Here is a 17,178-nt window from a genome sequence, read left to right on the forward strand (position 1 = left end):
CAGAGGAAAAATCTGTTTACAAATACACAACTGGGATTGAAAATGTTTCTCACCTCGCCAAGGTGTGCCCAGTGTGTTTGATGTGGGTGGTTGTTATTTATTTGTTGTAGCACAGGTGTGTTGTTAAAGCTGCTGACAGGTGAAAGACACCAACAGAAGTGGGAAAGCTGAGCAAGCCCCTGGAGAAGTGGACTTGCAACTGAGTTATTGCAGCCTTTGGGGAGAGGGAGTGATCTGTGGGACCTTTTATGGTGCATTTGAACCTCCTGGTGTCCCTTTGTGCTTTCTAGCAGGGTGGGCTCCTCCTCGCCTGCACAAGAGGGCTGAGGCAGCTGTCAAACATCTGGAGCTGATGGTGGTGGCAGGGCCAGATGTTTACTTGTACCACAAAGAGGACACGGAGCGATATGTCCTGGCCAACCTGAACATTGTGAGTGGCTTCTCTGTTTGGGATCCTGTCCCAGGCAGGGCCTCTGGGTGGTTTGGGTTACCTGTCCCTGGTACAGAGTTCATGTCAGGGCATTCCTCTGTGCTTCCCTGGGCATGAAATTCCCCAAACTCTCTTGTACAAGGAGCTGCATGAGTAAAAGAAGATCTTAGAGGATTTAAAACCCATGTAGAAAATGTAGCTCTTAATTTCATTACTAATGTTGCAACTCGGGTAAAGAGTTTTCTCACTCTGTTGCTTTCAGTGGGATTAAGCTAAATCCACTGAATCAATCTCATATTTTGCATTTCACTCTTATTTCTATTGCCGAATTTTCATGTCTCTTTTTGCTATTATTAAGAATTTTTCTGTGTGTGTACTGCAGAAAACTCTTTAGCATTCACTCTACCCTGTAAAACATTTCATGCAGGTTCTTCTCACTGCTTCAGAGTATCTGACAAATCCAACTACTTCTCATCTCCTGACAGATTTATTCACATTTGCAGTGCAAATGTTAGTGTTGTAGTTACCTTTGTAATGAGTGCAGCCCAGTTTTTGGGAGCAGGGAGTCCCCAAGGCCCTTTGTTTATTGAATCCTCTCTGTCTCTTCTCAGGGAGCAGAGCTGCTCAGAGATGCCTCACTGGGGGCTCATTTCAGAGTTCACCTCATGCAAATGCTGGTTTTGAGAGAACCTGAGGTAAGGGGAGGACTGAGTTTGAGTGCTGTCCAAGCTCAAAGCTGTTTGGAATATGCCAACACGTGCCTTCCCTCCAGGCAGAGGTGAACATCACAGCCAACATCACCTCCTCCCTCATCAGTGTCTGTGAGTGGAGCAAGAAGGTGAATCCCCAGAATGACTCTGACCCCCAGCATGCTGACATTGTCCTCTACATCACCAGGTGCTGAGCTCCCTGCCCTGGGAGGGATTGGGAAATAGGATTAGGTCGTTTTATTCAGTTCTGCTTGTCTGAGGACATTTGGATTTTTTAATGTGGAATCATCATAAAATTTGAGCAATGAGCACCCATGTCAAAAGAAAAGTTAGATAGCTGGCAAGGCTAGACCAGGAAAGCTGAGATAAATTCAGCTGAATGTCTAGACCTGACTTTTTTAGCTGTGGGGGTTCTTTGCTCTTTCCTTTCTATGTCTCCCTTACTTTAGGTTTGACCTGGAGTTGCCTGATGGGAACAAGGAGCTTCGTGGAGTGACTCAGTTAGGGGGAGTCTGCTCCTCCTTCTGGAGCTGTGTCATTACCCAGGACACTGGCTTTGACCTTGGAGTCACCATAGCCCATGAGATTGGGCACAGGTCAGTAGGAAACTGCCAGAGCAGCCCAGTAGGTTTTATTCAGGTAAAAAACATCCTCCAGTTTAAGGAAAGAAGCAAAAGGACCTCTTGACATAAAAGGTAATTTCCCATAGATTATTCTAAACCTTTGGGTCATTATCATGGATTATTTTGGAAAGATTTCCTTGCATTTCTTGCATTCCTGCAAATAGGAGATAAACCCTTTGTGACAACAGTAGAAGGAAGGGCTGCAGAGGGAGCTCAGTCCTCGCTTAGAGAAGGGAGGCTCTGAGGGAATCCAGCCTCTGGGTTTCTTCTCAGGGCTCTGTGCTGCTTCTGTTGCAGCCTTGGCATTGCCCACGATGGAGAGGGGAATCTGTGCAGCAGCAGTGGTTACATCATGGGCTCAGCAGGAAACAACAACAACATCGACCTCACCTGGTCTCCGTGCAGTCGGGAGCAGTTCCTGACCCTTGTCAGGTAAGGGAATGGTTGAGTTCTTCAGTTCTTTATGCTGGGAGTTTAGGAGAGAAAAACCTCAAAGAATAAAAAAATTATTGAAAAATGAGGAACAGTGAAAAGCTTGGGGTTTGTTTATTTCTTAGCACTTGCTGCTGAGGTTAAACCCAGTTTTTGCTTCACGTAGTTGGAAGTGACTTTGGTTGGTGCCTGACGTGCCTGGACCAGATTGGATTTCTCAGGCACTGGCTCAGCAGCCTGAACATTTTATTTACAACATCAGAGCATCCAGGCTCAGACAGGCACTGCAGGCTGTGCTGGCTGGGTGCAGGAGAGGAATGGGATAGAACTCCAGCAGCAGGGAGCTGCAAGCATCTCCAGGCAGCTGCAGCAACTAAAACCATCCCAGCCCACAGCAAGCATGTGTTGTCTGGGAAAGCAGCAGCCAACTCCCAGAGTGAAACTCACCACAAGTTTGCAAACATGTCCTTGTCCTCACTACCCACAGCTGGGAAAGTGTTATTCCTCATGTTTCTATCAGTACAGGCCAGACAAGCTGCTTGAATGACCTGCCGGACATGGATGGCAGCATCCCGGGGTGGAAGCCTGGCTTGTACTACGGAGCAGATGAGCAATGTAAAATAGCCTTTGGGAGTGTGGCCACAGCTTGCACCTTCGCTGACAGCAGTGTTGTAGGTAGAAAGTTTGTCTGTCTTTCTAAGGGCAGCAGGGAAATGTTCAGGAGCCAAAATTCAGGAGAAGGGGCTGGCAGCATTTTTTTTCTGAAGGGATTGAAGATGCTTTTGTGCCAGAGATTTCTTGGCATAGCTTTCAAAATGTTTCCCTTCTCTCCATCACTCCCTTCCTCCACATAAATCTCCTGTAAGGTTTGCACAGTTAGGTGCTGTTGTGCATAGCTGACAGTGCAGTGTGCACCCACTCAGGGTCCTGCCTTGGGGAATTCTTGTTCACTGGATTCCTCCAGCTTCCCTGTCATGACTCAAATCCCTTTGTCTGGGAAACACAGCGTGTTTAATAGCTGCCATCTGGACATGTTTTGTTAATGAGGAAACACTAAGGTGGGTGAAACTTTAATTGCTTGAGTTGATCATCTTCTGTTGTTACAGCTGGTGATCACTACAGTGATGATCTTTTGCCCACAGCTTTTTCCCAATAGCAGGAAAAATGAAGGACCTTGCATTGTTGGGTGTCTGGGAGGAAACCTGGCACATGCACTATTTAGATGTTTGGGACTGCTGTGTTGTTGAGCGTGACTCCCTGAACTCCCTGATTTTCTTGTCACACCAGGACATCTGCAAAGTTCTCTCATGCCATGTACAACCAGCAGACAAATCCAGCTGTACTCGGCTTCTGGTTCCCCTCCTGGATGGAACTGAGTGTGGGTTCAACAAGGTAAGCAGGCTCCCACCAGGAGTGGGTGTGGGGGCTGTGGAGCTCAGACAGCAAAACTTTGTCAGTGTCTCTGGAAGGTACCTGGCACTCACTGCCCCTTGGCCAGGGAGCTAAAACCAGTCCTAAACTGGTACTGTTATGTCCTGATCTTGATCCTTCCACCTTGTCTTTGTCTCTGGAGTTGCTTTGCAGTTCTGTAGCCTGATATCTGAGCTGTCCTATTTCAAATTACCTGCATGCTTGTTGCTTTGACCTCAGCCTCATGTTAGTCCCTAATTAGAAAGGGGACTCATCATCCTGTTGTGGGATGGTGCCTCATTCACCCTGGGATTCTCTGTTACCGGCCTGCCAAAGATGGGCACTTACGCCAACCTTTTAGATCCCAGCCATGCTGTGTTCACTGCTGCCAGTTCTGTGTGTTCTTGGTCCTAGTGGTGCTCCAAGGGTCAGTGCAGCTCTCTGGAGGACCTGAACCCCATGGCTGTGGTCCATGGGCACTGGTCTGCCTGGAGCCCCCTCTCCCCCTGCTCCCGCAGCTGCGGCGGGGGGGTGGTGCTGAGGCAGCGCTTCTGTAACAACCCCAGGTGAGGTGTGGGGACCTGGCTGTGCCCAGGGCCTTGGGACTGAGTCTTCCTCTGTGCTTGGGACAAACCTGCCTCTGTTGAAGAATTCTGTCATTTCCAGGCCTGCTTTTGGGGGGCAAGAGTGCCACGGTACCAGCATGCAAGCAGAGATGTGCAATACACAGGTAATGGAGCTCAGCATCACCTGAACTTCTGTCTTACTCTTGGACCCTTTGAGGGCTGGGTGTTTTGTGACTCTCCTTCCCACGGCTGACTGCTCTGGTAAAGATCTGGTGTACAGCTTCCATCTGTCTGACAGCAGGAGAGGTATTTGTGCCATGGAAGGCAGCAGGCTTATTTAATAGCATTGTTCACTTATAATGAAACATTTTCTCTATGTCCCCATAGCAGGACAGATGCTGAGAAAATAGTGACTCACAATGATGGTTTTCTTCAGAGGGACTTTCTTGTATTGTTCCTGTTTTCCTTATTTATTTATTTCGTATCAGTTGCAAAGATACCAGCTTCCAAGCACAATTCTCTTCAAATCCTGCAGTCTCCCTTTAAAGTGGTTTTCTTTCTTTGCAGTTGTTTGGGTGTTTTACTCACCAGCCACTGTGTTCTTTGCCTTTAGCTAGAGGGTTAAATGTCAGTGCTCAGTCACTTCCTTTCCTTACACAATTATCTCTCTGGGATCCAGGCCTGTCTGATGACCCAGCATGACTTCATGGCTGAACAATGTGTAGCAACAAATTTAAAGCCACTGTACCTTGATGTAGAAACACCATCCTTTTATACCTGGACCTCTGCTGTTGGCTTTGCCAAAGGTAAAGAATGTTTGGAACTTCAGTCCCTTCCTTGCAGGGACTGCTCATGGACCTGTCTGTACTTTGGAATAAAGGCTCTTTCACTCCGTGTTTCAGTTTCCACATGAAACCTGGGTGCTTTCTGAGAGATCACAGAATCCCAGAATGGTTGGAAGGGGCTTTAAAACTCGTCCCATCCCACCGTGGCAGGGACACCTTTCACTATCCCAGGTTGCTCCAAGCCCCATCCAACCCAGCCTTGGACACTTCAGGGATGGCAGTTCACAACCCCTCTGGGTTTTTTCCCATTGCTTGATGAGCAGCCATGTGCCTTCCTGAAAGAGTAACTCCTTCCTTGTGCCTGCCTGTTCCAGGGGACCTGCTCTGCAAGCACATGTGCAGGGCTGTGGGCAAGGAGTTCATGGTGAGCCGTGGGGACAGTTTCCTGGATGGAACCAGGTGTGAGCAGGATGACACGGAGCACCACAGGGATCTCCATCTCTGTGTGATGGGGAGATGCAGAGTAAGTGACTGGGGAGTCCAGGTGAGTCCCTGACAGGTGATCTGCACCAAAGAAGTAAGGGGAAAGCATGCTAGGAAAAAACACAGTGTCCCAAACAGCAGAGCGAGCTCTTCTCAGAAGAGAGTTCTGTTCTTGATGTGTTGGACAGAGTCCAGAAATCTGCTCTTCTGTCTGTCCATCCAATGCCCTCTAGATAAGATAGTCTGTTAATCATAATTAACAAATTCTGCAAATAATTATGCAAACACACAGGGCTTTTCATCCCTAAGCCTAGAAGCAATTGGTTTATGTGTTGGTGGAGGACACATCATTAGCTCCTCAGCTTGCCTGCTGTAATCAGCTCCGTGAAATGCTGACTGTCTTGGAGGGGAGTTCCATGACTTGAATCACTGAGTCAATGGCAAGATAAGGAGCAAAACCTGGGGATCACAAGTGGCCAGATTGATTTTTGGAGTATTGCTGATCAGAACTGAGGTATGAGTTTTTTCTGGGTTGGACCTGAGGAAGGCATTCTTTCCTGATGACTTTGGATACAGCTCCCCCGCACTGTCTGCATTTTAGGAACTGCTCTGTGCTGACCTGGGTGGATGTTTTCTGTTGTTTCTTTACATTCCCAGAATACTCTTTGTAAATTTTATGTTTTTCTCATTATCCTCGTGCTCATGATGTTTTGTGAAGTGTTTCCCCCCATGAACAGCAGATGGTGTAAGCACAACCTGTTCTGATTTTGGCTGTTTTACTGGCAGCAGTGATAAATATGCATGTTATGGCAGCTTCCAAAGCCTGGGATCAGTGGCTCCAGCATAAATTCAGCAGTTGCACATGTTTTGCTGTTAAGCCTGCTGAGATCCTCCTGTAGCTTTGTGTAAATTAGTCTTGTTCGTGGGAATGGGGTTAGAATCTGTCTTCTGAGTTCCATGGGACTGAAGTGATTTGAGCTAGGTTTGGCTTTGGAGTCTGGGGAGCTAAAGATTCCTTTAGAACCTGCCATTCATGTTTAGGGTTCTCTTGGGTTCTTGTTTTTTCCTCCCTTCCTCCCTCCCTCTGGAAAGAGTTTTTAAAAAGCGAGCACAGAGCTTTGGGCTTAGATCACAGGAGAGATTTTTTGGACTGCTTCTTATGGGAGAGAAAATGTCACAGATACTGAGACTTGTGCTCTCAGCTAAGACCTCCCAGTCCCTGGCTTTGCACACTGCTGTCCAGTGACAGCTCTAGGTACAAACACATCTTTTCCTTTGTTGTCTTCCTAAATCCAAATTCCAAATGGAAAGGGCAATTTCAGGAACTCAGGCAAAGTTGCTTTTGTTGGCTTGTTTTCTCAGAATAGTCCAGGCTGACGGACTCTCCCCTCTGCTCAGGCATTCGGGTGTGATGGCCAGATGGGCTCCAGGAAGGCCATGGATTCCTGCAAGGTCTGTGGGGGTGATAACTCCACTTGCACCCAAGTGAGTGGATCCTACACAGAAGGGAAAGCTAAAGGTGTGTAGTCCTCCCCCTCAGGCTCTGCACTGTGGTGCTGTTTGTGTGCAGTCAGTGTTCCAAATCTTCTGTATGTGACTTCTCCCTTCTGCTTCTGCTTGATCTTATTTTGTGGAGGGTATGGAGATGGATTTTGGGTGGTCAGTGCTGAGGGAAGTAGGCAGAAAACCTTTTTTTTGTCATAATTATCTGGATGTGGATCAGAAATATAACTGTTTGGGAAGTCCTGTACATTGTTGGGAGCTGGGGGTGATATCAGATCACAGAATCATAGATATACCAGATCAGAAGGGATCCACAAGGATCATTGGTCCTGCACAGGACAGCCCACCAGTCCCACCATGTCCTTGAGAGTGTTGTCCATGCTTCCTGAGATGTTAAATTTGGGAACTGGTCTGTCTCTTGCAGTCTCATGTAGAGATATTAGCAAAGAACCAAAAAAAAAACCAAATGAAACCATTTCTCAAAGAAGTGTGAGAACACACAGTGCAGCTCAGTTGTGTTTGCTGTGTCACCATCACCGTGTTCAAGACAAGGAGCAGGGTCAGGGTGAATTTAGGAGTTGAGCTGCAATCCCCATCCTTTCCCACAGAGTTTCAGTGGTGGAAGGTGACCACATCTTTCTCCTTTCCACCCTTCCAGAGTATGTGACATTTCTGTCCCTACCCTACAACACCACCTCGGTCCGTGTCACCAACAGGAGGCCTCTCTTCACACACCTGGGTGAGTGGAATGAAAAGGAGAGGGGGAGATACAGGCAGGGCTGACAGGAGCTTGTGCAAACAAAAGAAATGGGATTTTTGCTGCTGCAGTTTGCTTGGGGGATGCTCTCCAGTGGGAAGCTGTCGGAGCCACGCTCCATGGGATGCCAATCTTGGATCAAACTGGTTCCTACCAAGTGGGCAGCCAGCAGCTGCCAGTACCAGGGGATCCACATTGTGTCTCTTAACCTCACTGCTCCTCTGGCCCCTCCAGCTGTGAAGGTTAAAGGAGAGTATGTGGTGGCTGGAAAAGGAAGAATCTCACTGAATGTCACCTACCCGTCAGTTCTGGAGGACAAGCAGATCAAATACCAAGTGTTTCTCACCCAGGACAACCTGCCAAGCCTGGAGGAAATCCACGTGGATGGGCCAACACAGGAAGAAATTGAAATACAGGTGAATTAAAGCAGTGGAGCTGGAAGGGGGCTGGTCAGAAGTGGCCTGGTTTGGGTGGCTTTGCTGCAGAACCCAGGTGTGGTGGGTTCAGGTGACTTTGAGTCCAAGGCTAGGGGAGATGATGTTCACTGAAGAGTGATAGTATTGCTTTTCTTGGGGATGGCTGGGGTTGGCTGCCCACAGGCTTCCTGCAGGTCTGGGGGTGATTGTGTGGGGAAAACCACACTGAGTTAAACCTTCTGCTTGGCTTAATCACTTTCAGTGCCCAGAATTCACAGGGTGGGTGCTCTGACTGCATCTGGCTGGGACTGAAGCATTGCAGTGAGGATCAGGATTGGATGAGAAGAAGGGAGACTGGCTTCTCCTTCCTCCATCCTAAGAAATAAATCCAAGTTTTCTTGTGCATTGACCACAGTTTTTTCTTTCCCAGGTCTACAGGAGGTACACAGAAGAATATGGCAATGCCACCAACCCATCCATCACCTTCAGCTACTTTGTCCCCAGGGAGAACCTGACCTATCTGTGGATTCCTCAGCAGGGCCCGTGTTCAGTGACCTGTGGGGAAGGTGAGGCAGCAGCACTCAGTCTTTACTTTTTATGGAGACTTCTGCTCTGGTCTGAACTGAATTTCAAAGCAGGTTGCTGGAAATGTTTGCTGCAGTTGCTAGTATTTGACAGAATCAAAGAAAAAAGTGGTGGAGCTTTTGAATTAAATTAAGATATCAGCAAATGAGCTGAATCATCAAAATGATACTGAAAATGTTTGGTCATTGAGAGGATTTTTAAATAGGTTTTAACTGAACTCTAGGTTTTAAGACTAAATAATTTTCTCAGATTTTTTGAAGTTATTGAAGACTCTAATTTGAAGTTGGCTAAACATCAGAAGTCTGAGACCAAAGGGGTATCTGGTGTCTAACTAAAGCCTCAGAGCTAATTATAAAACTTCCTTCTTAGAATTCTATTCCTGTGGCATGGCTAATCCTTTCTGTCTCCCTGAAGTAATCATAATGCAGATTGTAACAGTTCTCTCTGATAGATGGCCTGACATCTTGTTTAGCAGATAATTCAGATGACACTCTCAGGCCTCTCAAGACTTCTGTGAAAAGGATTTAGAAAATGCATTAATGAATATTTATGGAAGTCAATCTACACAACTAGTTATGCCTGGAGAGCTTTTCTCCAGCTTTTCCCCCAGGTGAACTGACTGCTGAAACCCTGAAGTAAAGAGCTCAAAATGCTCCAGAGCCTCCAGCTAATGCAGCCACAAACAGAAAAAAGAATGAGAAACTTGGGACTTAAAATAACAGAAAGTTGGGAATCAGGGCTGAAATTGCACCTTGAGAGCTGAAAGTGATGCACAGGCCCTCCTTAGCAATAGTCACTATTTGAAAAGAAGGAGGGTAGAGCAAACATAAGGCTGCTGATGGATTCTGGACATTTGGTGCTCAGGGTCATGTTGCTTGAGATTCAGGAATGCCTGGCTCTCCTTCACCATTCACTGAAAGGAGACTCCTTTTACCTTTGCTTGTAATTTCTTTGAGTTTTCATCTACTTTGCTTTTTATGTTCATTATTGTTAAAAATCTTCTTTATAGCTTGTGAATATTTCATTCCTTGCCTGCTGCAGGCACTGGAAGTCTCCAGTTTCTCTCTCAGTGCCTCTGGTTTTGGCTGCTGCTGCTGCCTTTGAGGAGGTTGGTGCTGTTTGAGCACGAGGGCTGTGTGATGATATTACCTGGTCACTTCTACACAATGGCATTTAAAACCAGCTCCCTCCTACAGCTTATTTGCTGTCCCTCATCAGTCAGATCATTAGAAGTAACTTGTTCCAAATTATGATTGATATCCTTGTTCTTTCAAATGGCCAGTTTAGAGCAACCTTTCTATTTTGGCAGTGGGTTATCAATCAAACTTCTCCTCTGCTGGGGTGCTCACCTTGAAAAAATCACTTTAAAACTCTTGAGGGAGGTTATATCACAAAGAAGGGGTTTGTGTGTTTACAGGAAGTCTGAGTTCCCACACACCCCATTTTCTTACCCAGATGATTGAGTAAAGCAAAATCACTGCACCTTCCTTCCATAGCAGAGGGGAGCTGTTCACTTGGTTCACTTTTCCTTTTGTGTCCCAGGGGTGCAGCCAGTGGCTCATGTGTGCTTTGATCAGACCAAGAATGAAGTAACAGAGGATCAGTGGTGTCTGGAGCTGCCACAGCCCCTCCCAGAGCACAAGCCCTGTGCCATGGAGCCGTGCCTCTACAGGTTGGTGTTCCTGGGAGCTCAGATCAATTCCTGCTTTTCTCTGCCACTTAACCCAGGCTCTGTATTTGTGCTGGGCAAGGTCAAAAAGAAAAAAGAGAAGTATGAAGTAGTTTCCTCCTAATTATAGTGGGGTAGGAGATCCCAAACCACATTCTGCCTTTCCTGGTCCTATGAGATAATTGAGATGTCAGCTGAAGAAATGGGAAGTAGCCATTCAGTGTTTTACAGTAACCTGCTAAATGAAGATACTTTGAGGGTATGGCCAGAAGAAGATGCCTCTCACATCCTTTCTAAGATGTTGCAAGAAAGAGGGTTGACCTTTGTGTTGATTATTCAGGAAGGAAGACCAAGGGCCAAGCTTGCCCAGACATTGCCCTCAGAGACATTTTAGGGTTCAGTAAAAAGTGATTGCACTGTGAGCCCCTTTGCTTAGGTGCTTTTGGTCCTTGAAAGTCAGTGGAAGGACTTAAATTGTCCTCACATCCAGACAAGGCTTTTGAAACAGAGAAGCTGAATACTCTGCATGATCCATTTTTGTAATCAGTGGCCTGAGTAACAAACCTGCCTGATCCAGATGGGCAGTGGGGTGATGCCATTGCCTCCTGTTTAGGTGGAAGAAATCTCAGAGAGGTGAATGCTCTGCTGTGTGTGGGACTGGAGTTGCCAGGCAGAACCTGACCTGTGTGCAGTCCCGTGATGGCCTGGAGACTGTGGTGGATGACAGCTTGTGCCCAGGAGAAGAAAAACCCCTCTCCTTTGTGCCATGTGTGGTCAATGTCTGCCCTTTGGGCTGGGACAAAGTGAGTTTGCTGGCTTGGCTTTTCAGGAACCTCACTGGGAACTTTGCACTTTTATCCACCAGTTAAGAACCGCCAGCTCACTCCTGGAGCCTGGAGGGAGGTTTACATCACTGCTCTGCCCTGTTAAAAATCCATCCTGTCACTTTAGACAGCTCTGTCCCTCTTTAATTATGCTGCTGGATTCCTCAGTTCATCGTGGTGGTTTGTTTAGGGCAGCTGTTTTTTGCTCTGTTCTGAGGAGGAAGATGCACACTTACTTCAGCCTCTGGAGTCACTTGGGCATGTCCAGCTGGAAAATCGGACTGTGTATGTCTGGAGCCCTGTAGCTGGGGAGTGTTCTGTCTCCTGTGGGAGAGGTGAGGCCCTGCTGTGCTGCAGGGAAATGTTGCTTGGCTGTAGGTGTGAGTTCAGTGCCTGGGAACCTCGGGGCCCACCTGGTCTTTCTCCCTCTACAGTTCTAAGTGTAGCTGTGGTCACAATTTTTTTGCAACAGTCTCAGGCAGAATAATTTAGAGGGTGGTCTGGCTGCTGCTGTGCTTCAGGGCTGGGGGGATGAGTGCAGTGAGTGCCATGGCTTGGGCAGAGTTTGTTTTGTACACACAGCTGTGACACTTCTGACCTGTTTTCACTTGCATCCAAACCATGCAGTCAGATTGCTTTCCTTCCTTAGGTAAGACTCAGCTGCATTATGTTTGTGTGGCTTTTGACACCAAAGAAGAAACCCAGGAGGAAAACTGTCAGCCAGTGCCAAAGCCAGAGAGCAGGGTTGAAATCTGTGATCTCAACCCCTGCCCACCAAGGTAAAGCAGTGACCAGGAGATAATGAGACAGTGAGGGGTTTTTCCTTTCTCTGTCTGCAGGGACATGGTAAAGGGTCAGGCTTTTATCCACCTTCTCCCCTTCTTTGGAAGCACAGCCAGCTGTAAAAACTGTAGCACTGCTCCATACTCAACAAACTCAGAGTCTTTCCTGGGCTGGTACATCTCAGACAGAAATAAGTGTAGCGCTCAGAAGCTGAGTCCAGAGAAAAACTGAAAATCTCTCGATCCCTTATGACTCTGGGAAAGCAGGAACAAATCCATAGCTGCAAGAGGTGGTGACACATTTGCCAGTGTACAGTTTCCAGAGACCATCAAGAAAAGTAGCAAGAATTAAATACTCTCAGAATCTGGAACAGCTACTCTGAAAACTGAAAGAAATGCATCTCCCTTTCCTTAAGATTTGTGGTGAGCTTGCCTTGCCCTGTTTGTTGTTGGGGTTGGAAAGCTACTGGAACTTTTCATGATGCCACTCCCAGGGCCTCTGGGTGTGATCCTGATCTGAGAGTTCAGTGGTGTGTGTGTTTTGATAGGAGATTAGATTGTTTCTGCAGTTAAGCCTGCTTGTGTCACACTGGGGAGGGCAGTGATGGACACAGAGTAAGATTCAGTGTGGATTTGAAATCTGTAGGCTTCTGGAAAAAATGGGAATGCCCTCTGTATCCAACTCCAAACCTGCTCCAGGCTGAACCAAATGTACCATAGACCATGTGAGGGCAGAGGATGAAGAAGGAGGAAGGGTGAGGGAGCTGCAGTGCCTTTTCTGCAGTGAGAGACAGGGTGGGGATTCATCACTAACTCACTTTTTGTCCTCCCTGCCCTGTCAGGTGGAAGGTAACCCCAGCTGGGCCCTGCTCCTCCAGCTGTGGGCTGGGCTTAGCAGTGCAGCTGGTCACCTGTGTGCAGCTCCTCCATGGCCAGGAGGTCTTGCAGGAGGAACATTTGTGCCCCGTGGCAGAGAAGCCCCCCACCAGTGTCCCCTGTGTCATCCGAGCGTGCTCTTACGAGTGGAGCTTCAGCGAGTGGTCAGAGGTACCTGCTCCCCCTCAGATGCAGCAGTTTTCCAGCTCTTCCCTTCCCTGGAGGCTGCAGGAGAGAATTAACAACTTCTGCCTTGTCTGTTGGCTTCCCACAGAAATGCTAAACTCTTTCCAGGGATCTTTTCCATCCTTTCCACTGCCCTGTGTTTAGCAGCTGTAGGTTTGCTTCCCACCTTCCTCAGCTAAAGTTTTGGCTGCAGCTTAGAAATGGTTTTGGCATGTTTTCTCCTGGAATGCAGATATTTTGGGATTTTTTTAGGAAGTGGTTCTGCAATTTAAATATATAGTTTGGAAGGTCCCCTGGAAGGTGGGGCATCTTATAGCTGATGGAACAAGAGCACTGACAAGGGCAAATGGTAGAAGAGCATCAGTGAACCCCTCACAGATCATGCATGAGCTTATCAATGCATTTATTTCCAAATACCAACTGGAATGCAGGGGGAAAAGCCTGTGGGTTTGTTCTTCTTGTTTGTTGCAGTGTTCAACATCCTGTGGAAATGGCATTCAGACCAGGCAGGATTTCTGCCTCAGCTCTCTGACCCGCAAGCCCGTGAACCCCCTTTTCTGCCGGCACTTCCCCAAGGCCCTCGTGGTGCGTGGCTGCTCCACAGGGCCCTGTCCTGAGCAGGAGGGGACCCTGTCCCCTGGGCCAGAGCTGCAGCCAGTGACACCAGCCACACAGCTGGCAACAGCTGCAGCTGCCACAGAGCACAGACACAAGGACCTGGATGTCCCTCTGTCTGCTGGGCCCTGGGAGCAGACAGAGCCTGGTCGAGGTGAGGAGGACGTGGCCAAAAGGAGCTTCTTGTGTGCAGCTGGGCTGTGGTGATCCTGCTGCCAGACAGGGACAGGAGCATGGGAGGGAATACATCTGGCTGGGAGGGAAAACCCTCTGTTCCAGCACGTCCTTGTTACCTGAGCTGGGAACAGTGACTCTCTTCCCTGTGCTTCCCAAAACTCTTCTGATTTGGGACAGCAGCTCAAGACTTCAGGGAGTGTTTAAGCAACACTCTCAGGCACATGAGATGTGATGTGATCACATCTGTGAGTCCTGAGCAGGGCCAGGAGCTGGATTCCATGACCCTTGTGGGTCCCTTCCAACTCAGGATGTTCTGTGGTTCTGGGATTCTGTGACTCTTCCTGTGCTTTACCCAGAATGTGTAACCTTACCTATTCAATGTGCCAAAAAGGGAATTGTTTTCCTGTGGTTTCTTCTGGGTGTGTTTCTCACCTGTATCCACTGTGCAGGTGTGTGTGGAAACCTCTTTCTCAGTGCCACTGGCATCATCAACATGACAGGCACGGAGAGCAGGGACTGCACGGTGGCCATCGGGCGTCCCCTGAGGGAGGAGATCTTGGTCACCATCCTGGAGAGTTCCCTCAACTGCAGTGCAGGTACTGCCTGGAGATCTGGGATCCAGCCTGGCCCTTTAGCAAAGCTGCATCTCAAACTGCATCTTTTCTGTGCCTTGAAAAGCTCTGGCTTCCCCAGAGCCTCTCTAATCTCTGAAACCGTTTAACTGAGTTTTTACAAGTCCATCAAGTTGTTGCCAGATGGAACAAAATGAAGATGCTGCTTGTCCTCCCCTCACACAGTGGTTTCTTACCTGTTTTGTTGGTAGATATGAGATGAAAGGAGCTTATGGGGTTAAGGAAGATGCTTGTTTTGGCCTGTTATAAAACTAAAATGTACCCTCTAGCTGGAATCAGCAGTTAGATTAGTTAACTGGCCTGTTCTCATGACAGATTCTGATAAGATAGAAACAAGATGCAGAAATTACTTGATTCCAGACCTGATATATAAGATGGACTGTGGCTTTTAGTTAAAATAAAAGTGTTTCTAGGCTCTGTGCTCATCCGTTCCAGGTGAGGTCCTGCTGTTTTCTGGGCGAATGATGTGGCGGACAGGCTGCAGGAAGCTCCCTCTGTCACTGATAAATTCCAGAACCAACACACTGATTGTGAAACAGCGTGTTGTGCTGCCAGGAAATGGGGTCATTCTGCAGTACAACAGCAGAACTGCAACCAAAAAATATTACCAAGGTACTGTACTGAAAGTTTTGCTCTTGCTTTAGATTAAGGCCCACAGGACTCCATGAATGGTGGTTGCCTATGGAAATATATGGAAATATTGCTTCATTTTTAGCAACTACCCTTCTTGAGGAGTGTTGGAATCAGTATTAATTGTGGTCTCCCCCTTTGTTTTAAAGCAAATCCCCCCACAGGTGTTTGCTGATGCTTGAAGGTTCCCAGATGAAAATGCCTATAGAGACTGTTCTGCCTGTGTTTAATTTAAATGATTTCTCTCTTGGAGGTGCTGGATACCCCTCTAAGCCATCTTCTCTTCTCCCTTTGCCCTTTCAGACTGTGACCAGCAGCTGTTTGGCCCCCAGGGTGAAATAGTGAATCCTGTGCAGTTGCCTGATGAGAGGCAGGAGGTCGTGTGTCGGACTTTCATCACGGTGGCTCCGCGGCAGCGCATCTCCATCCGTGCCCTCAACACTGACCTGGGCCCTGAGGGCAACCAGACACACTTCAACTACATCCTGGTGAGGAGGCAGGAACCCCCGTGGAATGATTTGGATGAAGACAAACCCATCTCCTTTAGAGATTTCCACCCAGATGCACAGTTCAGTCACAGATCAGGGACTCTGATCTCTGTTGTGTAAATGTAGATGGGAATGAGAATTTCTGATATCTACTGTATTTCTTCTAACCTTGGTAGCACAGCTTTTTCCCTGAGTGACCAGTCTGCAAGTCTCCAGTATTTTTTAGGTACTTATTTCAAAGTGTAGCCTGCTGAGATAAAATGGTTTGGTTTCTCTTCCTGCAGGTCCGAGATGTCAGCACCATGAAGACAGTGGTGTTCCATGGGAAGCAGCAATTCCTGTGGCAGTCAACAGGGAGCCAAGCTGAAATTGAATTCCATGAAAATGTTAAGGATCACAGAACCCATTTCTGGGCTGAATATCATGCTATTGAGCCCAAATAAAAGCACTGCCCTGGGGAAGGCTCAGTTAGTCACTGCTGCCTGCTCACAGCACATATTTAATCTTCTTCTGCTTCCTCATCTGTTGAATAAGAACATCTGCTGACTCCTTTGGGATCTCACTCTTGATAAAGATCATACAAAAGACATGTAACCCCCAAATATTTAGCAAATCTTCCTCATATGGATTTCCTGACTGATTTGGTTGGCATTAATGCAGGTTACATATCTGCAGGGGGTGACTTGGGCACTGGAGTGTCACGGTCCTGCCTCTGTAGTGTGGTGGGACTGTTTAGGAGAGTCACTTGATTTCTTGCTGTTCCAGTATAAACCTCTGTACACCACAAGCAATGTTTTAGCCATTAAATTCACTCTCTTGCAGTGTAAATGCCCCCTCAAAACTGAGGCACAGTGAATGGAATGGAATGAAGAAGGTGAAGATGTGTATGTGGATAAATTGCCAGCACAAGGAGATGTGTGGGGTGGGCAGTGCCACCCTTGGACAGGTCACTCAAAGCTTGAATATTTTCAGAAGCTGGCTGAGCTGAGGCACTGCTGGCCTGGGCAAGCCCTGGTGACAGCTGGCTTTATGTGGGAGGACTAAATGACATCCTGAGGTCCCTCCCCAGCCACCCTTCCTGTGGTTCTGCTGTTGGATATCTGACAGTGACACCACCACTTTCTTTTTTTGTGAGGAAAAAAAAAGAATTCTGTCTCTTCTTCCCAGGTTTGATGCCAGGTCTGACTTCTCAGATAAGAACAGTAGCTGTGCTATCAGTCTCTATCTTCATTTGACAAGAACTGTGGTTGAGGCTGCATGGACAAGCTGTGGCAGGAAGAGGGATTTTAGAGCAGTGGCAAATATTCACACAAGTTTCATTTAAATGTATTTTTTTAGGTTATTCATTTTTTTTTGTATCTTGAATATTGGGCTGTGCTTTGGCCCAAATCTGTCATCCTCCTCAAAATCACAATATACTGCTTGAAAGGGTCTTTTCTGTACCTGGAGCCTGGCTGGACACATCTGCACTTGCTCTTCATGCTGGATGCAATAAATGGTTCTGCCAGGGCAGTTTTAATCCTGCTCCTGCTTTCTCTCACTTGGATTCTCTGACATCTTTCTATGACCACAAATACTCTTCTTAATTAATAGCTGTTT

The 17,178-nt window shown here is 47.4% G+C and overlaps 1 protein-coding gene across 4 annotated transcripts in view; it reads left to right on the plus strand.

Moving 5' to 3' along the window:
* Positions 1–17,119, plus strand: part of ADAMTS13 (ADAM metallopeptidase with thrombospondin type 1 motif 13) — a 19,443-nt gene extending 2,324 nt beyond the window's left edge. Inside the window, exons 6-30 of one of the 4 annotated variants that reach the window (XM_086858311.1) lie at positions 291–430; positions 1,042–1,125; positions 1,203–1,327; positions 1,590–1,736; positions 2,061–2,195; positions 2,716–2,866; positions 3,483–3,587; positions 4,020–4,171; positions 4,272–4,335; positions 4,851–4,977; positions 5,331–5,479; positions 6,838–6,958; positions 7,601–7,681; positions 7,934–8,115; positions 8,546–8,681; positions 10,243–10,372; positions 10,983–11,172; positions 11,411–11,528; positions 11,843–11,972; positions 12,818–13,022; positions 13,509–13,806; positions 14,279–14,425; positions 14,897–15,073; positions 15,395–15,579; positions 15,864–17,119. In XM_086858311.1, the coding sequence (XP_086714437.1) occupies positions 291–430; positions 1,042–1,125; positions 1,203–1,327; positions 1,590–1,736; positions 2,061–2,195; positions 2,716–2,866; positions 3,483–3,587; positions 4,020–4,171; positions 4,272–4,335; positions 4,851–4,977; positions 5,331–5,479; positions 6,838–6,958; positions 7,601–7,681; positions 7,934–8,115; positions 8,546–8,681; positions 10,243–10,372; positions 10,983–11,172; positions 11,411–11,528; positions 11,843–11,972; positions 12,818–13,022; positions 13,509–13,806; positions 14,279–14,425; positions 14,897–15,073; positions 15,395–15,579; positions 15,864–16,022 (3,638 nt within the window). In that variant the 3' untranslated portion in view covers positions 16,023–17,119. The remainder of the gene's footprint in view (positions 1–290; positions 431–1,041; positions 1,126–1,202; positions 1,328–1,589; positions 1,737–2,060; positions 2,196–2,715; positions 2,867–3,482; positions 3,588–4,019; positions 4,172–4,271; positions 4,336–4,850; positions 4,978–5,330; positions 5,480–6,837; positions 6,959–7,600; positions 7,682–7,933; positions 8,116–8,545; positions 8,682–10,242; positions 10,373–10,982; positions 11,173–11,410; positions 11,529–11,842; positions 11,973–12,817; positions 13,023–13,508; positions 13,807–14,278; positions 14,426–14,896; positions 15,074–15,394; positions 15,580–15,863) is intronic. The other 3 variants (XM_086858313.1, XM_086858312.1, XM_023938278.2) reach the window with 3 other exon arrangements.
* Positions 17,120–17,178: the final 59 nt, after the last annotated feature.

Source organism: Cyanistes caeruleus, chromosome 20 (genome assembly GCF_971803275.1).
Source record: "Cyanistes caeruleus chromosome 20, bCyaCae1.hap1.1, whole genome shotgun sequence".
In the NCBI taxonomy this organism is placed as follows: domain Eukaryota; kingdom Metazoa; phylum Chordata; class Aves; order Passeriformes; family Paridae; genus Cyanistes; species Cyanistes caeruleus.